At 39.2% G+C, this 22447-nt stretch overlaps 1 protein-coding gene across 1 annotated transcript in view; it reads left to right on the top strand.

Moving 5' to 3' along the window:
• Window positions 1–22447, top strand: part of LRRIQ1 (leucine rich repeats and IQ motif containing 1) — a 182454-nt gene that overhangs the window by 38442 nt on the left and 121565 nt on the right. The window contains exons 11-14 of the mRNA XM_084650345.1: window positions 3197–3390; window positions 4149–4276; window positions 15266–15339; window positions 18157–18250. Coding sequence (XP_084506471.1) covers window positions 3197–3390; window positions 4149–4276; window positions 15266–15339; window positions 18157–18250 — 490 coding nt within the window. The remainder of the gene's footprint in view (window positions 1–3196; window positions 3391–4148; window positions 4277–15265; window positions 15340–18156; window positions 18251–22447) is intronic.

The raw sequence follows: 22447 nt of genomic DNA, 5'->3' as shown, positions 1-22447 counted from the left end.
TATGGCTCTTCTCTGAATCCTCTCCAATTTACCAACATCCTTCTTGAATTCTGGATACAGTATTCCAGCAGTGGTTGCACCAGTGCCAAATACAGACAAAATGTAACCTCTCTACTCCTATTTGAGACTCCTTGTTTATGCATCCACAGATTGCATGAACTCTCTTGGCCATAACACCACACTGCGAGCTCATGTTCACGTGATTATCCAGCACAGCTCCCAAATCTTTGGTTAATAACTCGATCCAGCCCCTTTGAAAATGCATGTGTATGCTGCTGCTTCTTTTTTCCCCCTGTGAATTTTTCTGTGGGTTATAGGATGTGTATTCTACCTGGTATGCTACCAGTGCTAATGAGAACAAAGCACAGCCCTGGATCACCCTTTCAGGCAGTCTTGGTTTTACCATTTGTTAGAAGTTAAGAATCACCTAATTGGAGCATCAGCTTACTCAGAAGCCCTCTTCTCTCTTTCTTTCAGTCAGAAGTCTCCTCCTGTTCGTCATAGGACCTCACTTCTCTTGCCTCAGCCATTGTCTTCCTGTTTTAAAAAGAAAGGTACTTTATTGCTGCTGGTCACTGAGTCAGGACAATGTGCGCTGAATGGGGTGCTATGGGCAAGTGGGTGCTACATGCAGCTGCACTGTTTTCACTTTACCAAGAGCAGTTCTGCTTATAGAGGGGTTTTCACCTCAGCTTGTTTTATTGAGACATATGCATATAATCACAGAACACCTTTTTTCATGTACTGCCATAGCTGGTATCACATCATGTGTTTTATGTTGGTGCCTTGTCAGTGCCCATGAGAAGTCAGACTCTCAACAAAATCATTACTATTTTGTAAGCATGACAAGATCTTTAGCATTGAACAAAACACAGAAGGTGTAAGATTGGCCATACTGGGTCAGACCAATGGCCCATCTAATCCAGTATCCCTGTCTCTGACAGTGGCCAATGCCAGGTGCTTCACAGGAAATGGACAGAACAGGCAATCATCGAGTGATCCATCCCCTGTCATCCACTCCCTTTGCACTCTGCACAGTGCAAAATATATAGTCACCTAACATTTGTGGTTAGTTTTAACCTTGCATATGTCTGCAATACAGCCAGTACATATTTGTATTACAGTAGCACCAAGAGGTCCCAAAGTAGATTGGAACGCCATTGTACTTAGCATTATACATACACAGTGAACGAAAATCCAAGTCCCAAAGAGCTAACAATGTAAATAGATGAGACGGACAAAATAGACCAGACAGAGACAGGGCTTTCAATCTAAATAAATGAGGAAACAGGTACATCAAGTGAAATGACTTTCTAAGATTGCGTAGTAGGGTAGTGACAGAGCTGGAAATAGAGCCCTGGTCTCTTAACTCATGCACACCTCCTATACAGGTCCCCTTTGCACATCTTCTATTTGTCTGCCACTAATTTGAATCCAGTGCTGTCTTTTAAGGGTGTTGACCTTGCTACACAGAAGTACAAAGCTTTAAAAATGGAAAAATAAAGTTGAGACAAGTTCTTGCAGCTGTCAGCAGTTTTCAGTACTATGCCTGAAATGAAACTATGCTCAGTCCACTAGATGGTGCTAGTTCCCTTTTAATCCCCCCCCCCCCCAAATAAATAAATAAAAAAAATAAAATCCAGAAAAGCAGCTTGCAGTCTGGTATAGTATGTCACAGGCATATCTGAAATTCTTTTTCAGTAATTAAAGGCTAGTAAATTAATTTCTTAAAGCTCGGATGGGAGGAAATAAACTGCTTGTAACAGACCATTTGACTTAAATTTACTGTAGTATCAGTTTAATATCTGATATTCTTTTCCATTTCCAGTTATTAATATCCTAAGTCCTATGCTGTATAAATTCTTAATGTAATGTGAATATTGATGTTTAATTTTTACTTTTTTTTTCCCTTTATGTTTTTTCTTCTTTCTGCATACACCCTCTGTACCTGTGGTAACCCTTTCTTTGGCTGGGACAAACAGTACTTTGGAAGGCCTAGGTTGCTCCAAGGAGATTACCACAAAGCCACCTCCATCCTTGCACACATCATCTCTACTCTGTGCATGGAAGGATGGGAAGGTTGGGGGTAGGTCTGAGAAGGACTGCCTCAACTATCTCCCAATTCTGTGAAGATTACTCAGAAAAAAGGTCTGGGAGGGTACTACATTTTTCTCACTTTCCCTCCCCCTGCCATAGGTTTTTTATACCCTATTCATCACTATCATTTTTGAGCTCCCTTCAAGGAAGCCACAGTGCTAGGAACAAGTGAGGAGTGAATGGGCCCAGAGCCGGTACAGACGTACAAGGCCTACCCAACTTTCAGATCCCCTGAGTTCCATAAAGTTGTGGGAGGAACCTAGTCTTGTTGCACTATCATATAAACTGCCAACAGAATGATTTGGGGGCAACTCCAGGAGAGAACTCTCACTCTCCCAGGTATAACTGTGAGATGTGATAGCCTGATTCTTGCTCTGTATACCAGCTGTTAGGAATGCTCTTTAAAAATATGGTAGTTGTAGATACAGTTCAAGACATACATATGTTTACAGATACCTCACTTTCCTTAAAAGACTTTGTTTTAATGCTCTTGCTTGAACAATGCATGCCCTCATTCACTTCCCTGCTGATTAGCCTCTGTGTATTATAGTGGTATGATTAGTTCTTACCATTTCTGGTCACTTTTAAAAAACTTTAACTAAAATATTTCAAAGTGAGACCATTAAGCTTTTGCTCTTAGTAGAGATTTTAAGATGGTGGCTAGTATTTTGCTAATACCACAGGACCTTGACTAAATATGTTTTCTGCCTTGGGTATTTACTAATTTCTCTAGTCACAGCATTGTAAGAGAACTTTACTGCATGAAGCATGTCCTGTTACAACACTTTGATGTGCACAGAGAATGCTAAGTTTATTTGGTTTCTTGTTTAGTTGATAGACTCAGACATCTGCTATTTTTGTATATTCTGAAGATGATTGTTTAAAATGCTTGAAACACATGGGGATGAATGTAAAATTAATCGGTGTTTAAAATACCTCAAAATCATTGTAAAGCCTTTTATAGAAAACTGAATGTGTTTATTTTTATGTATAAAATATGAACCTGTTACAATTTCAGTATGCTTTATGTTTCAAAATCAACACAATTTTAATCACATTATGATTTAATTCAGGTTAAAATATGAGTTTTCCTTTTCAGGTGGTCTAGAGTCATTGAAAAATCTCCAGCAACTAATTGTGGACCACAATCAGTTAATTAATACGAAAGGTCTTTGTGATGTGCCAACTCTCATGCACTTAGACTGTTCTTTTAATCATCTTACTCAACTTGAGGGCATTGAGAATTGTGGTCTGCTTCAGATTCTGAAGTTACAAGGAAATAATCTAAGTGAGGTAATATCCGTGAATCAAATAGGCTGGTTTTTCATACCATGCTTCTCTGATACCAGTAATACAGCCCATGATGCTGATCACATTTTTTTTTTTTTTTTTGAGGGGGAGATGTACAAATGGCCAGCTATGGGAGTTTGGTGTCTCAGTACCCTTTTTAACCTGTAAAAATCCCTCCCCCCCTCAGTAATTTAGTTTCCATTCTTTGCACTATAGGGTAGTTTTCAGTTTGTTGTATACTAATTTTTTTTTTAAGTTGGTCAAACTGCTATGATCATTAAAGGTAAAACGAGTCATGCAGTAGAGATATTTCTTCCAGAATTCAGTATGGGATGATTTTTGTAGGTGATGACTGCCTAAAACTTGAATTAAATCATTGTGGGCTACAACTCTCATAATGAGGCCCTAGATGGCTACCTGTACATTTAGTCACCTTTCTTGGCAATGGCTTTTATATAAAGCTGAGGCAAAACCTACTTGTCAATAAATAGTCAGTCATTGCATGAATGAAAGCAGTAAATTTGTGTATATTGCTAATCTCAAATTCTGTGTTTTATATTGAATGTTCAGACTATGCACAAAGCATAGAAAAATGTTAGCATGTGATAATTGAAAAGGATATACATACTATGTAACAAAGCATATCTGTAATAGTATTTAATAATCTAATCAAGAAAAACAGCTGATAAGCATTCAATTGTTTATATGCAATCAATTTTTATTTGAAAAATAATAGCAAAAAATCACTTTTGTGTATTTAGCTCCCTACATTGGAAAATCATGTTCTGCTAAGAGAACTATACTTGGATGACAATAGTATTTCAACTATGGAAACATTTTCTTTTTATTGGCTGCCTCTGCTACAGATCCTTTCTCTATCACAAAACAGGTAAAGTGGAAAGTCTTTCTATTCAAGCAATTTAATACATAGATATTTACAAAATAACAGTTCTCTTATGAGTTTTAGGTATGAACCTGAGCGTATATAAAGCACAGCTCTGCTGTATCAGACAAAGCAGAGTTCCTAGGATGATTCTGTCTGAAAAAGTATATTTAGCAATTAATAGGTGTAATCTTCTTTAGACAATTTTGAAAACAATGGTGAGTATAAAAGGTTAACTTAAAATATAATTATGGCAGTGCTGTAAATAATTATTTGTAAAACAGTGTCTGTCTTACTTCCCATCAAAGGGCTGGTTTTGCTCTAAAAGTTGGACCTAATAGAGGCCTCCCATTCTATCTGGAATAAACAGTGCTAATTAAAAAGTTCATCAAGATATTAATTTTCATTTCCATGCACACATTGTATTCAGATGTCAAAGAAAAGGAATTTCAAGTTGCTTATCAGATTTTATTTTTCATTGTTACAGTTCAGTTTGATTTAAGGTGTAAAAAATAAAATAGGGTTTTTTTCTTATTATTTATAAGTCCTATAGTAAAATACAAAGCTATGGGAAGTCATAAATTAGTATGTGGCAATCTGTGCTTCTATGGGAATATAGTGACCACATGTTCTGAGTCAAAAGGTTGTTACCCTTTTTTATGTAGTTGATTTCAAAATTGAGTCTATCTCAGTGCATGAGCAAAGGCAAACAATAACAAACAGTTACAATTCTGGATATTTCTAGTTCTCTGTATTACTTTTGTACAAACTCATAAGACTGTGTGTGCGTGCCTATGTGGTTTTTTGTTTGTTTGTTTGTTTTTGAGATATAAGTAGCTACGGTTTTTGAATGGGAAGTATATTTTACTAGCTTACATCACCATTTCAGACATTTTATAAAGGATTTTTGTTAGTAGCTTGCCCTCTTGTCACAATGTAGGGTATAGGTCTGCAGGTATTTTGCATGCCCTACTGTAGGGCATATACAGAATCGATAGCCTTCCTGAAAACATAGGGCAGTGCTAAAGAATTTAGGGCATGTCACACTAAGCAGGGTTCTGTCATAGCTGGGGCATGGTGCTTTCTGTGTCCAAGGAGAGCCAATTGGCTATGATTGTGGGGAGATGTAAATAAAAAATGTGTTTTAGATTCACTTAGGGGGCATTCTGACTTTTCAAACTATGCTTTACAGGTCACCTATAATGTAGTAACACGTATGAAATTGCAAGGCATGTAGGGTGGATATGCGAAAATCTAGACTTCTTTCTTGATCAAGCTTTCTGGAGACAGTGCTTCATGTCTGTGACTAACACGAGCACTGTTTGGTGGGCAGTGGATTTTGATTTACTCTTATTTTGGTAAATCAGATTAAAATATAAGTCTGTGTATGATTTCCCCAGACAGTATTCTCCCTCTGTTTACTTCATATCTTTCTTTTCTGTTTCCTATTCGGCTTCTATAAAACACCCATCAAAGTGGTATCTGAGGCCTGGATTTGCAAAGGTACCTAATCACCTAAACCCCAGATTTAGGTACCTAAATTTGTGTTAAGGTGATGTTAAGTCCCAGTTTTAGGCTCCACTGTGATACAAAACATTCCTGCTGAAAGCTTTATATATCTAAACTCACTTGGCACCTAGTTTTCTGCCTCTGGGTATATGCACTGCTGCCTCACATTAGGTGTCCAGATTCACAATTTGGGGAAGATAGGTATTCAGCTGCCTACCTTGTGTGGAGGGCCCAATCTGGTAACAGTGCTCAGAGGTTGCCTACCAGATTGTGTCGCATTCAAAATATGGCCTCAGTACAAGATGATGGTGATGAACTTTTGAGCTGAAGTGGTTATGGTATTCAGCTGGGATGTGGGAGATCTGAGTTCATTTCCCCCCGCCCCCTTCCAGAGAAGAAGAAAGGATTTGAACATGGGTTTGCCACCTCTCGGGAGAGTGCTCTAACTGCTGAGCCATGGGATTGTCCAGTGTGAAGCTCCCTCAGTGTCTCCTGTTGAAGCTGTTCGACTTTGGATAAAGAGTCATTGGAGCAGAGAGAATGGATGCTGGGTCCACCACCTCCCAGGTAAGTGCTCTCACAAGGCTATAGAATCATATTTTCTCTCTCTCCCAAAGACTCTTTAGTATTTGAAGCTGTTCCACTGTTTTTAAATACTTAAGAAGTCACAGAGTGAGAGAATGACTGATTATAGCTTGGTGGTTAGGATACTCACCTCAGAGGTGGGAGGACCCTTGGTCTAGTTCTCCTGCTCCAATCATTCTTCAATTATTTATCCAAACTGGAACAACTTCAGTAGAAGAGACTGAGAGAGCCCCATAACAGACCCATAGCTCAGTAGTTATAGCACCCTACAGGACGGGGAGAATTGAACCTGGGTGAGTCTCTAGCTATTTTGTGTGGAGCGATGCTCTGGCCTCATTCTTTCTCACAAGAAGCAGCTTAGTCATCTAAGCTGCCTGACTCCAAGAAAGGGGTTCCTCTTTGTGAACCGCTAGCAAAGAGAGGCACCTCCCTACAACCTGGACTAAGGCATCTCCCTGCCTATAGGGCTGGAGTTTGACACATCCTTGATTTTGGCATCTCCTATTGGGTACCTCTAGTCATTTCCCTGCCTAGCATGCTGGCTTTTGTGAATTGTATTCCAAGGTGCCTATCTCTCCCCATTCATTGTATAGGAGCCTAGATGTCTAACTCAGGCTTGGTGAATACAATACGTTCCTGTGATTTTTCTAGGTGCCTAAACATTAGGTTTTGCGATGCTCAGTATCTCAGTGCCTAAATACCTTGTGGATCCAGCCTGAGTGCCTTTTCCTCTTCTCTATATTTTATGGAGTCCTTCTCTGTTTCCTGTCCCCTGCTTTTTCCCCCTCTCCCCCATCTCTTTTTTTCTGACTCATTCACGCATTCAGTTGCCATCTTTTTCTGTTAAAACCCTCATTCCCTTTCATGTGTCTTCTCTCTGCTAGTCCTGCTGACATGCTGTGCTTTAGTGGTTGGCTGAAATGTGAAATGCTTCCCGTAGTGGAGAAAGAAGCGCTGTAATATGTCAGAGCATCAACAGAACAAATATATGAATGATAAGTCAGACATGAACAACTACCACATCATGTGTCAGTGCCTTAACTCAAATCTTTGGGGCAAAAGAGACAAGTTAGCATTAAATGCAGGATAGAAGCCTCAAAATTCCTAGTATTGCAGTAGCCTACTCTGTTACATTCACTTTATGTACATTATAAGCAGCTCCATATGCGTCGCTATGGCATAAATAACTGGATGCTCTATATAGGAGGAATTAATGTAATGGAGTAAGCTGTTGAAAGAAAAGCTGTTTCTTTGCTTTAATCCTTCAGCCAATGCAATCTTGTGAATCTTTTTAAGAGTGTGCACTGAGTGCCATTTCCTTTTTGCTGATTTCAGGAAGCCCCTGCAATGGTAAGACTGTGAATTTATATTCTCCTTAAAAATAAAGCACAGTGTTAAGGAAAATCAAAACAAAAAAAGAAAGTTCTTCACAAACTAATTTGTAAGGATTTGTTGATCTAGATATTATGTCCGTATCGATATCAAAAATTGCTCCCAAAAATCATTTTTCAAAGTTGAACCTCAAAACGTAAAGAAAATGTTTTAAATCCACAACTTGTTAACAGGGAATTGTTATAGAGCTAAACATTACATATTGTAAATGCATCTGAAGACAAAATAACTGAAAACAAGTATCTCTTTCACATACCTTCAGAAGTCCAAGTTTTTTGTGGTGTTGCAGTGCTACAGCTGAGATGGTCACAGAGCTTTGCGTTATGTAATACATACATACTCAGCAAAAAGAAAAGGAGTACTTGTGGCTCCTTAGAGACTAACAAATTTATCTGAGCATAAGCTTTCGTGACCTACAGCTCACTTCATCAGATGCATCCGATGAAGTGAGCTGTAGCTTGCAAAAGCTTATGCTCAGATAAATTTGTTAGTCTCTAAGGTGCCACAAGTACTCCTTTTTTCTTTTTGCAGATACAGACTAACATGGCTGCTACTTTGAAACCTATACATACTCAGTGTGGGTTTGATCCCTGCAGTCATCAGCATAGCTCCCACTAACTTTAATAGTGCAGAATGAGGGCTGTCAAGGTTCCTTCCCCACTCTGAACTCTAGGGTACAGATATGGGGACCTGCATGAAAACCTCCTAAGCTTACTTTTACCAGCTTAGGTTAAAACTTCCCCAAGGTACAAACTATTTTACCCTTTGTCCTTGGACTTCCACTGCCACCACCAAACGTTTATCTGGGTTTATTTATTAGGAAAGCGTTGTTTGGAAACGTCTCTCCCCCCCACAAAATCCTCTCAACCCTGGCACCCCACTTCTTGGGGAAGGTTTGGTAAAAATCCTCACCAATTTGCATAGGTGACCACAGACCCAAACCCTTGGATCTTAAGAACAATGAAAAAGCATTCAGTTTCTGAAAAGAAGGATTTTAATAGAAGTAAAAAGTAAAAAAAGAATCACCTCTGTAAAATCAGGATGGTAAATACCTTACAGGGTAATTAGATTCAAAACATAGAGAATCCCTCTAGGCAAAACCTTAAGTTACAAAAAGACACACAGACAGGAATATCCATTCTATTCAGCACAGCTTAATTTCTCAGCCATTTAAAGAAATCATAATCTAACGCATATCTAGCTAGATTACTTACTAAATTCTAAGACTCCATTCCTGTTCTGTCTCCAGCAAAAGCATCCCACAGACAGACACAGACCCTTTGTTTTTCTCCCTCCTCCCAGCTTTTGAAAGTATCTTGTCTCCTCATTGGTCATTGTGGTCAGGTGCCAGCAAGGTTATCCTAGCTTTTTAACCCTTTACAGGTAAAAGGATTTTTCCTGTGGCCAGGAGGGATTTTAAAGGTGTTTACCCTTCACTTTATATTTATGACAAGGGCCTATATGAATGTACTAGTCAAAAGCTATGTTTAGGGTTGCCAACTTTGTAATATTTAATAACACTCCCAGCAGGAGTGCCAGAACCTCTTCTTCCCTGCCCCTTCTCCCTGTGGACCAGCCTCTGCCCTGCCCCTGAGGCCCCGTGCCCATTTGCTCCTCTTTTCCCCCCGTCCCCCTTGTTGCTTGCTGCTCTTCACCTCCCCCACCTCTATTGGGATGGACTTGCCTGCGGAACCGGGGCTGGGAACTGCAACTGCCTGACGCAGGTAGGACCCAGCTAAGTAGGGACTGGCACAGGTGATGACTTGGCACCTCCCTCACTCACAATAATGGGACTTCAGGTGTCCAATCAGTAATCTGAATGGACACTGTCAGGTCCCCTTTTCAACCGGACTTTCTGGTCGAAAACTGGGCAGCTGGCCTCCCTAGGTATGTTCCCTGTGTGATAGCTGAACATCACAAACACCCAATTAGAGAGAGGCATTCAAGGGAACAAGTGTTCCTTGCTTTGCTTTAGACTTTTAAGATTACATTAGATGTTTCAGAACAAACAGAACCCTGAAGTCAGGATGTGGCCAGTAGGTGGAAAAATTCATTTTCAGAAAGGTTTTCATTAAAAGTCTTTAATATTTATATCCATACATGTACTCTGTTAATGACTTAGGATCATAACAGTTTCTTTTTAATTGACAAAGGCTTTACAATGAAACTTTGTTAGCCTAATTTTCAGCCAGCTATTATGTTTCTGAGTATAACTTTATAGATTATGAATCCAGACGGAACCTTTGTGATCATTTAGTCCAGGGGTCTCAAAGTCCCTGCCCGCGGGCCATCTGTGGCCTGAGAACCTCCCCACTGCAGCCCACAGAAACTTTTTTAAAAGTTCTTTCATCTGGCCCTCATGGCTACCAGCTGGGGGTAGGAGAGGACCGGGCAGGAGAGATTCACATGCCCCTCCCACCAATGTTGCTCCATCCTGCTGCTCCTGGGACCCTCCCAGGGGTTGCACTCGGCAACGTGTCATTCACCTCGAGCAGCTCCGCTCCCTGCAAGCGGTTCACTATCCCTGCTGTTGTAATCAATTTATTTGAAAATATAGAAAACACCCAAAATATTTAAATAAATGGTATTCTATTATTGTTTAACAATGTGATTAATTGCATGTTTACTCATGATTAATTTTTATAATCGCTTGACAGTAGTAGTTCTGATTATTTTAGCTCTTCTGCTACTTTTCAATGACTCAGCTACCATGGCTTTGCTCGAGATAGCACCACCAGTATGGGACTAGCAAGGGGCCATGATTCTGGGGAAATAAGAAAAATCTGTTTTTCCTCTTTTTTCTCAGTTTTCTCCTCCCTTACACTATTTGTTTCCATCTCGTTTCTCTACTCACTCAAATTGCTTCCTAGACCTTAAAAGGTACACAGCAGTAATATCCTTGTAGGTGTGCATATGCTCTGATATATCAGCTGCTGCACTGAGGTCAACTAGCTCTGTAGAGCCTCCTGTATCTCACTACCTCAGAAAACTCTATCGGAGATATGCCAAGTACAAGGACTGATATAGAATTACTCTTTATACGTTAGTCAGTCAGAATAGAACTTTCCCTGCAGACTGAAATAGCAAAATACTGGGTCCCCAAAATAGGAAATCTAGTGTGGAGAGTATTTGTGGCATGGATATGATCAACACATAGTACGTTTTCCTGAATTAAGGAATATTTTCAGTTATTGCAATTAAAAAAATCAAAATTTATCCACAGTTGTGCTATGCACTATTATTGTATTTAGTTAAACCATTGCCAGTTTGTTGAATGAAAATGCTATTCTTTCATTTTAAAAGAGTAGTTTATATTTTGCTTTATCTTAAACCTGAAAAAAAAGAAGGGATCAAGCTAAACTGCAATATGCCACTCTTAAACCAAAATTAAAGAGTTTATGCACAAACTTGCACTAGTTTAGCTAAATCAGTTAAAAAACATGCATTTAATTAACCTGGTTCAAGTTTTTGTACGGACAAGGCCTAAATATCACAGATGGCACTGTGACTGTTGGGAACCGTTAGTTTTTAAAATCGAAAGGAATGTACTGTGGGGAGGAAAGTAAATGAACCTATAAATTAGAGTCTGCTATGGTCAGAAATCTTTTTGCGTAAAAATATCTACTCATAGACTCACAACCTGTTAGTCAAAGCTGTTCATATATTGCCAAAATACATGTTTTATGACTTTTAAACACTGTTATTTCTGTAGTCATTACAGCTAAGAGAAAAAGATGGATTTTCTTCTGGTTCATGTATCATCAATAGAATTGTGAACCAAGGTTTGATTGCAGAATCTTTATTACTGATGAATATGTGTGCATGTGAGCAACAAAGAGCTCAACCTGACTTTCACATCCCATGTCAAGTCACAGGGAGGGCAGTTTACAAGTAAAAATATAGTTTCAAAGTCCGAAAATCAAATCTAGAGTCAGTAAAATTCATATTAGTTGTGTCTAAACATGCCTTTTCTTTTTGAATTACATTTCACAGTAAGAACTGCACTTACTCCAATTTATCCTCTGCCCATCATATTTTTTCAACGAGATTGAAAAAATTATGGAACATTATAGCAGGGATCCGCAACCTTTGACACGTGGCCCATCAGAGTAAGCCCTCTGGCAGGTCAGACCTGTTTGTTTACCCCTGCTGCATCCGCAGGTTTGGCCGATCGTGGCTCCCACTGGCTGCGGTTCGCCGGTCAAGTCCAATGGGGGCCGCAAAAGAAGTGGCGAACCGTGGCCAGCGGGAGCTGCGATCGGCTGAACCTGCGGATGTGGCAGGTAAACAAACCGGCCCGGCCTGCCAGGGGGCTTACCCTGGTGGTCCGTGTTCCAAAAGTTGCCAATCCCTGTATTATAGTCTTTAAAAACGATTTAATATGGTTTTACAGGACGTTAACAATATCATTTAAAAATCACTTCAAAAGTAGTTTTTCCACTGACACACAAATAGTGCATCTATTTTTATTTCTCATAACAGTGTTACTGCATCTTGAAAATCCATGACACAGGCTCCGGTACCTCAGAATCAACAAAAGTTAGTCTGGGTGCTATGGAGTGAAAGCTGATTTTAAAGCAGTTTCCTAGACAAAATGATGCACTATTTTTTTTATGCTGTGTTGATTATGTTGGTAGTTGTAGCGCTATTCTGTGATGAATTGACAATTCTATTTGACTCCTGCTCTGCTTTTTTCTGCTGGGATTATTATGAGATTTAAAACTTTCTCATCAGTATATCGCTTTCCTTTGACTGACAGGCTTTGTTAATTATTTTTCGAAGAAAATTCAAACCAGAAAGACAAAGGACATTACTGAAAACTTAATACCACTTGACCTTGTCACACTAGCCCTCGGCATAAAAAAGATATAAATTACAAAGAAGACACACAAGTAAAAGATATTCACAAAAAAGCAAGCAATAGCTTCCGCTTTCTGCTCCCATTTAATGTTGCAGCAGGAGTAGGACGCTGACAGCTAGAGAGGCTTGCAGTCAGAAAACAGATTTTTAAAAGACTTGAACAGGAGAAAACAGTGTAAAAATGAATTTTAGAATATGCTCACCAAATATTACACAATGTCCCAAATCCTGTTGAATGTCTGCCTTTACCCAGGAAAGTTTTAACAGGTAGGAGGACTGAAGAACTAAAATTTAACTGATGTGCTATAATGTATATTCTTATCTTAAAATAAAGTTCCTGTATTTCTTTCACATTCTTTAAAAATTATACAGTGTTTTACTCACAAAACTTCACCTTTGTTGCCCTAAATTTATCCTTCTTTTTTTCCTGAATATTCTGGCAGAGAATACTTAACAACATTGTCTAATACTAGACACTCAAAATAAATATCTGCAACAAAAGGTTACTGAAATTGATAAAATCCAGTCCTATTCAGAAAAATTCTATAGCCAAAGGTATTTTTATGACTGATTAACTCCAATATCATAGTTAATTACCACTAAGGATTTCTGGAAATGTTGTAATTCCCAAAAGACAGTGGTTTGCAATGGAAATACACTGTCAACCATAATTACAGTCGTTAGTGTAGTATAAAAATGCATATAACATGCACATTTAATAGAGAGACTAATATGTATTAATAAGTGAGAGCTCTGAGGGGGCATTTTGATTAGAATTCCTTTAAAAAAACACACTGGGTGTGAAAACATGTTGCAGGATCAGTGTGTTTGCACTGAATTTGATCCTGCTTAGATCGAAGTCAATGGGAGTTTGTTTTGTCATTGACTTCAACAGGCAAGGGATCACAATGCCTTGAATGCAACAGAGATCTTTTTTCTATTGCCCAAAGATAATTTGTCTATTTTAAACAGAATCCAATGGCTGGAATTTGAAGCTAGACAAATTCAGACTGGAAATAAGGCATAATTTTTTAATGGTGACAGCAATTAACCATTGGAGCAATTTACCAAGGGTCATGATGTATTCTCCATCACTAACCATTTTTAAATCAAGATTGGATGCTTTTTCTAAAAGATATGCTCTAGGAATTATTTTGGGGACTTCTATGGCCTGTGCTATACAGAAGGTTAGACTAAATCAGGGGTCTCAAACTCAATTTACCTTAGGGCCAGTGCCAGTCCTCAACTCCTCCCAGCAGGCCAATAATGTCTCTGAAGATGGTGTTCACACCACCTCCCAGCCCGTTTCCCACCCTTTTCCCTCGCTTCCTTGGCCTCATGCCACCATGGCTGACTCTGCCTGACAACGAGTGATGCTCCTTCCATGGCTGACTCTGCCCAGCGACTAGTGATGGTATCTCTGTCCCTCTCCCCCAGCCAATGGAAGCTGCTGGGAGAGGGGAGGGGGCGCCGCCTGTAGCAGACAGCTGGCAGTGTAGCTGCATGGTTTTCTTTTTTGGTGGTTTGGGTTCTGTAGTTTCCACATCTGAGTGTTGCTCTTTTAAGACTTGTGAAAGCATGCTCCACACCTTGTCCCTCTCAGATTTTGGAAGGCACTTCAGATTCTTAAACCTTGGATCGAGTGTTGTCACTATCTTTCGAAATCTCACATTGGTACCTTCTTTGCATTTTGTCAAATCTGCAATGAAAGTGTTCTTAAAACAAATAACGTGCTGTGTCATCATCCGAGACTGATATAATGTGAAATATATGGCAGAATGCAGGTAAAACAGCAGGAGACATACAATTCTCTCCCAAGGAGTTTGGTCACAAATTGAATTAACGCATTATTTTTTTAATGAGCATCATCAGAGTGGAAGCATGTGCTCTGGATTGGTGGCGGAAGCATGAAGGGGCATACGAATGTTTAGCATATCTGGCACGTAAAAACCTTGCAATGCTGGCTACAGAAGTTCCATGCAAAGGCCTGTTCTCGCTTTCAGGAGACATTACAAATAATAAGCAGGCAGTATTACATCCCATAAATGTAAACAAACTTGTTTGTCTTAGTGATTGTCTGAACAAGAAATAGGACTGATTGGACTTGTGGGCTCTAAAGTTTTTGCATTGTTTGTTTGTTTTTTGAGTGCAGTTATGTAACAAAAAAAATTACATTTGTAAGTTGCACTTTCACGAGAAAGAGATTGCACTATAGTACTTGTCTGAGGTCAATTGAAAAATGGTATTTATTTTGTTAGTTTTAGAGTGCAACTATTTGTAATAAAAATAATAATATAAAGTGAGCACTGAACGTTTTGTATTCTGTGTTGTAATTGAAATCACTATATTTGAAAATATGGAAAAAAAACATTCAAAATATTTAATAAATTTCACTTGGTATTCTATTGCTTAACAGTGCAATTAAAACTGCAATTAATCCTGATTAATTTTTTTTAATTGCAATTAATTTTTTTAAGTTAATCGAGTGAGTTAACTGCGATTAGTTGACAACCCTAATAGCAAAATTACATATATATATATCCCTGACATCGTATTTCAAAACTTATTTCAGCAATACTTGTCCCTATGTCTGTTTCAATGAGAAGTGCTGCTTTTTTATTTACATAACTTTCTCTGTTTTGTTTCTAGTTTGACTCAGCTTGCACCCCTATTTTCATGTATATCTTTGGAAAAGCTTAATATCAGCAACAACTACTTGTCAGGTGAGTATGTAAAATGAATTAAACAATATTTTTTTAAAAAAAATTACCTTAAGGCCTTTTTTAGGAATACAGGCAACCAGCATATTATAAATTTCAGTTGTTTATTAAAATATATGGAATGGGGTCTTAAAATGACAGGAGCTATTCTATTCTATCACCACCTTCATGAGTGTAGTATCTGGGCACCTTCCAGTTGTGTACTAAGTGATGTTGCTAACATCTGTCACATGTGATTTGTTCTGTCTCTCTTCCTCTCCCCAGGGGAAGAATTGTGTTTTTGTTTTTTTTAATGTACATGCTGCTATGTGCTTATGTTAAAGAAGGGTTGAAGAATTTCATCTTGCATTTGGATTAGAAGGTGGTGAAGTTTGTGAGTTCATTCTGCCATCTCAGATGGGCCCCCTGAGACAGCTTTTTCTTCCACACAGAAGAGCATTACCCTTATGATAGAAAGATTAATTATTCTTCAGGAGCATTTGTTGGTCAGACTTCATCCCAAAGCTTCTGGTGATCTTTGAGATATGCTAGGCCTAGGCTGCTGAACACTTCAAAGATAAGGACCTTGAACTTGGTTAATTATTCTATGGGAAGCCAGTGTATGCAGCAGAAGACATGTTTGACATGCACTCAGTAGTCTGTGTTGCTAAGGAGATGCTTGGTGGTGTGCTGTACTACTTGAAGTTATCCAAGGTCCGATGGCTTGCACTGCTGTAGTCCAGATGAGAGGTGAGGAAGATTTATGTAACTGAGGCAACCAGCATGTAATGGAGTCTCCTAACCAACTAGAGTTGTTAGAAGTTGTTTTATTCGTGGATGCTGCTATGTGAGAATTTAGAATCAGAGTGAGGAATCTGGGAGTACTGCTCACCTACATACTGACTTCACCAACTGAGAGCGCTTGAGGGTCAATTTATCGCGTTTAGACTAGACGCGATAAATCAACCCCCGCTGGATCGATCACTGCCCGCCGATCCGGTGAGCATTTCGCCGCGCTGAGTGTGATTCTACTGTTTAAAGATCTGTATTTTTTGTACAACATGGCCCCTAAACGCAAGCCAACTACTTCATCTGGTGCTCAACCGAAGAAACAGCAAGCTGTTCCAACGCTGAAGGAAAAACTGGCTGTATTGGCCTTATAGAGAGACGGTATGTTGGTCTCCAGTGTGGCGCGTAAATATGGCTGCAACTAATCTAGCATCCGTGTCATCAAGATTCGAGAGAGAGAAATTCGTCAAGCCGTGGCATCAAGTGCTCCAATAACTGCTAAGGTGATGAGCCAGGTGCATGATAAGACTTTAGTGAAGACTGAAAAGGCATTAAACTTATGGCTGGAAGACATGAACCGGAAACACATGGCTATAGATGGCAACACGTTGCAAGAAAAAGCTCTTAGCCTGTATGCACTGTTCAAACCTCCTGCCAAAGAGGGACAGCCTTCTGATGAGAAGGAATTCAAAGCCAGCCAACGTTGGCTTAACAGTTTTAGGAACCGCTTCAATCTCAAAAAGGTGCAGACTACTGGTGAAGCTGCATCTGCCAATGAAGAGGCAGCAAAAAACCTCCCCCCGAACAATTAAAGGAAATCATAGAAGAAAAGGGCTATCTTCCGGAACAAGTTTTTAATGCTGACGAGACTGGGCTCTTCTGGAAAAAAAAAATGCCCAACTGCACTTACACTTCAAAAACGGAAAGACAAGCCCCTGGCTTCAAAGCAGCTAAAGACTGTGTTGTTTTGTGGCAATGCAGCTGAGCATTTAATAAAGCCGGGCTTGCTCTACAAAGCTGCAAATCCCTGTGCCCTAAAAGGCAAGAACAAAAATCTCCTGCCCGTGTTCTGGCAATCAAATTAAAAGGCTTGGGTGATGGCAGCATTATTTCTGGATTGGTTCCACAAGTGTTTCATTCCGGAGGTCAAGCGGTACCTTGAAGAGAAAGGACTTGACTTTAAAGCGTTGCTGATCATAGACAATGCTCCTTGCCATCCTGAGGCACTCCGGTTTCCGCATAATGACGTTGAAGTCATCGTTCTCCCATTTTTATTCTTTCATTTTTCTGTCTCTCTCTTTTTGACTATACGTGATTTTCGCCTTACGCACTGACTTTAGAACCTAATCCCCATGTAAGATACGACTCCACTGTATGGTGAAAAATAGGTAAAGCTCTGTGCCATCTGCATACTGCTGGCTAAAGAACAAAAAACCTAGACATGAATTACTGCTATATTTGAAACAATGAAGAATATGTTGTAGCTTCTATTCCACAGACTCAAGCTGGAATTGTATACCATCAGCTCTGTTTGTAGTAGTTAGTGTTATTTGTGCATTTCCAGCTGTAATGCAAAGGATCATAATTTAATGTCAGAGTGCTCTTTAGATGAAGGAAATCCGTAAAGAAGGAATATATCCTCATTCTGTGTTTTGGGATGCCTTGTTGTCCTCACCTGTTTTTCAAAATGTAATAGCATAATGTTTTATCAAATACCTATTTATCTAGATATTTCAGGTATTTCCAAACATATTCAGGCAAACAGGGTGACTACTTTACAAGACAACAGAAATATTTGTATACTTTTGCTCAATTTTATGATTTCTGTTAAATTGAATTTTATTTGAATATACTCTATACTAGAGCTGGTTGAAATTGGAGAAAACTTTTTCACAAAAAATTTGGACAATTGTCATTTTGTTTCTAACAGAATCCACAGTAACTGAGAGTTTGTTAATGATACTACTTTACTATAATTCTTTGCTTTTTACACATGGTTTCACCTTAATCATTCAATGTTATATATACTTTTTCTTCCCTAATGTAATATAGACCTTGAGAGTGTCATCACATGGTTTAGTGGATGTCACAAACTAACTGAGTTGTCACTCAGTGGAAATCCAGTTCTCCAAGAAAAAAGTTGGAGGTAAGATAAACAATTAATTAACTCTTACAATATATCCATTGCTCAACAAAATATAAATCAACCAAAGTTCACACATAACCAGATGGTAAATAAATCTTAATATTTAAGTTTAGCTAAATAGTAATTTTATAAAAATCTGGAGGTTTCAATGAATACACTATACATTTTATTATTCAGAATATTATATCTGATCATTTTTGAAATCTAAATATTATAAATACCTCCACCCAACAAATGGCCAAAATTATCCCTCAGCTCTCCTGCACACGCTGCATTTAGGCTTGTGGCAACATCTGCATCTAGGCTTGTTGCATCATCTGCAAATGTTGATATTTTTATAGGTGATCTGATTATTTTTTTTTTGTGTAAATGCTGGTCATTTTTTAAAGTTAGATATTGTTGTGAAATAATATCCAGAGAGTCATCATCCTTGTAGGGATTCTAATTTTAGGAAAAGACTAAGGCCTAAGCTTCTATGATCAGAGAAAACTTGTAGTGGTAAATATTAATCTTTGTTACATCCAGGAAATATAGAGAGAGACTGTCATAAATATAAAGGGAAGGGTAAACCCCTTTGAAATCCCTCCTGGCCAGGGGAAAGCTCCTCTCACCTGTAAAGGGTTAAAAGCTAAAGGTAATCTCGCTGGCACCTGACCAAAATGACCAATGAGGAGACAAGATACTTTCAAAAGCTGGGAGGAGGGAGAGAAACAAAGGGTCTGTGTGTCTGTCTATATTCTGTCTTTGCCGGGGATAGACCAGGAATGGAGTCTTAGAACTTTTAGTAAGTAATCTAGCTAGGTACGTGTTAGATTATGATTTCTTTAAATGGCTGAGAAAAGAACTGTGCTGAATAGAATAACTATTTCTGTCTGTGTATCTTTTTTGTAACTTAAGGTTTTGCCTAGAGGGGTTCTCTATGTTTTTGAATCTAATTACCCCGTAAGGTATCTACCATCCTGATTTTACAGGGGGGATTTCTTTATTTCTATTTACTTCTATTTTTATTAAAAGTCTTCTTGTAAGAAAACTGAATGCTTTTTCATTGTTCTCAGATCCAAGGGTTTGGGTCTGTGGTCACCTATGCAAATTGGTGAGGCTTTTTATCCAACATTTCCCAGGAAAGGGGAGGTGCAAGTGTTGGGAGGATTGTTCATTGTTCTTAAGATCCAAGGGTCTGGGTCTGTAGTCACCTAGGCAAATTGGTGAGGCTTTTTACCAAACCTTGTCCAGGAAGTGGGGTGCAAGGTTTTGGGAAGTATTTTGGGGGGAAAGACATGTCCAAACAGCTCTTCCCCAGTAACCAGTATTAGTTTGGTGGCGGTAGCGGCCAATCGAAGGACAAAGGGTGGAATATTTTGTATCTTGGGGAAGTTTTGACCTAAGCTGGTAAAGATAAGCTTAGGAGGTTTTTCATGCAGGTCCCCACATCTGTACCCTAGAGTTCAGAGTGGGGGAGGAACCTTGACAGAGACTGATGTGTAAGTAGCTGGCAGTGAGATTAGTTATGAAGAGCTGTGCAGGGCTTGCCGGCTGTGGGAGATATTCATTTCCCCTTTTTGTATAGAGGGATGCATTTTGCATCACTCACTAACCTCAGATTTGGGGCTGTATTCCAGTTTCCAACTATAATGGTTAATATTCTGGGCAGCCTGCCTGTGGGTAGGTGTACATTGCAAAACAAACGCTTTGTTCTTAACTCAGGTAGGGTAACTCGGGTTAAAATATCAGTGAAGACACATCACAAAGTTTTTAATTTGGGTTAGCAGCTTGAATTCAATCAGCTTTAACCCAAGTTGCTAACCCAAGTTGACATGTCTTTGATGCTATTTTAACTTGAGTTAGCTAATGTGGGTGAGCTAATTTGAGTGAAGAACACACGTTTTTTTGCAATGTAGACCATACCCACTGTTGCGGAGAGCATGCCTACTGCAGGCCTCAATAATGATAAAAGTATGACTCAATAAAACCCTAGAAAATACTGCTAGATGACAGTGGCTAGTCAGGTGGCAAGCTGAGACTACCTTCTACTTTGCAAACAGTTCTGCTGTTATCATTCCATCATCCTGTTTACCTGCTTCATCTATGTGTTGTTTCTGGTTGTGAGCTTAGCTTCTGAGCTCTCTAGGACAGGGACTGCCTTCCTGTTCCATGATTGTATGGCACTTAGCACAATGGGGCTATCATCCTGGCTGGGGCCCAGAGCCTGACTGACATGCCTGGACAACCAACCCCACACCTATAGTAGCATGCACATAGCTAAGACATTCAGACATGCACCCAGGCCACACAAGTACTGTGTTTTGGGGAAGGTAAGGGAGTTGACTTCAAGTAGCAAAAAAAGGCTCAGCCCCTTCGCTTCCCTTGAGAATAGGAAAAAACAAAATGCTCTGCTTTGCTCCTCAGCAAGAGGGAGTGCAGCTGATCGGAAGTACCCAGCTTTATGGGGAGCTACCCACCAAAATTACTGCTATCAGTAACAGAAAGAAAGAGAAGCCAGTCCCTAATCTAAATAATCGCTACCCACAAACTGGAACGAGCAGATAGAGAGAAAAGTCAGCATGGCTTAGTCTGTCGAGAGGGAACTCCCAGATTACACTGTCCAGTGGAAGACTGACTGTCAGCATTAGTCACTAGGCTTCTTGTGCACCAGGAGCTGCTTCCCTGCCAGCCTAGCTTATAATGAGACTTCACAACTATGAGTACTGTGGTGCTGCATGTAGGTGGTTAGGAAAGAGGAGAGTTCTGTGTGTGCACAGAAAGGTGGAGGTGCACAGAAATGAAGGAGCATGTCAGTACCATCATGTACCAAAATGATGGGCAGGCCAGAAACATTCATAGGATTATCTGTAAATTTACTTTGCTTCAGTAAGCCTTATAGAGCTTCAACACCGGGAATATGCCAGCCAGTCTAAAATTATTTAAAAATCTCAACTTGTGCTTGTCAAGTTACAAATGAACACTTACATTTACTATGGTGCATGTGAAAGGCAGTATTGTGGTGCTTTGGGAGAGGTTTTTGGAGGGAAGATTTGTTTCCCTGACACTTAGTATGGGTGTAAAGTGCTGGGTTAAAGTTAGATCCTGACCGATCCTGTCAGTTTTTGGACTCAAGCACCTTGTCCTCCCTTTCCTTCTCTTCCAACTCTGAATTCCACTGCTTAAAAGGAAAACAGTTTTCACCATCACAGTTAAATTTGGGACGGGGGGGAACCCAGGCTTATCCCAATACAAAAATGTGGGCCTGGCTGCTGGATTCTGCAGTCCTTTTTTGTTCAGGGATTTATAACTTGGATGGGGGTGACAGGGAATGAGTGTAGATAAAAAGAATTGGAAAAAGTTAATGATTTCATTGTTGGTTTTTATGGAGGCATTCTGTTTCCTTCTGACTTCTTTCCCTCACAATGAAGGATTCTGAAGAGTCATTGAAGATATAAGTAAGCAAGTAGCTGTCTCTCTTCACTTGTAAAATTGTTGACACAAAACATACTTTCCCCACCCACAACTCTTTGGTCTTAGATACACTCCTGGAAACAACCAAGTATGACACTTCTAAACAAATGAAGTAGGAACAGGACAGATATACAATGAAAGAGAACTGTGATATGTGTGTGTGTGTGTGTGTGTGTGTGTGTGTGTGTATATATATATATATACACACACACTCTTAACAATAGCACTTAAGGGGGAAAACTGCAAAAATGGGCTGAATTCTGCACTGTTTATTTGAGGAAAAATCCTATTGATATCAACGGAAACTTTGTACAAACAAGGACCCCAAAATTTAGCCCAAGATTTCTGAGTTTTTAGTAAAATGCTGTATATTTTCATAAGTTTGCCAAAGTGTGGCAGTGGTTACTTCAAGCTTATTCTCCATTCTAAATAGCATTCTTTCCCAACTCCAAATAAAATTAAAGAACATGTCTTAAAATGTTTTATAGCTTTATAAAGTTAAATATACAAATTAAGATGTTTTAGTAGAGTACTTACTGCTTCATAAAAAGAGTGAGCATTGACCTGTTCTGGCACACACGTTTGTCACTCAGATATTTCACAGCATACCTACCATTTCATCTCTGTTCTCTTTCTGAAATGGTGTACCAATTTAAATTGGCAGGTTTACTAGGTTCCATCTCTTGGAGTTACTGAAATCCCTGTTATAATATCAATAGAACACTTTTATGATATTTCCAGTGA

This window comes from Lepidochelys olivacea, assembly GCF_965140295.1.
Source record: "Lepidochelys olivacea isolate rLepOli2 genome assembly, chromosome: 1".
NCBI classification, from domain to species: Eukaryota; Metazoa; Chordata; order Testudines; family Cheloniidae; genus Lepidochelys; species Lepidochelys olivacea.
This window is presented reverse-complemented; position numbering and strand designations above follow the sequence as displayed.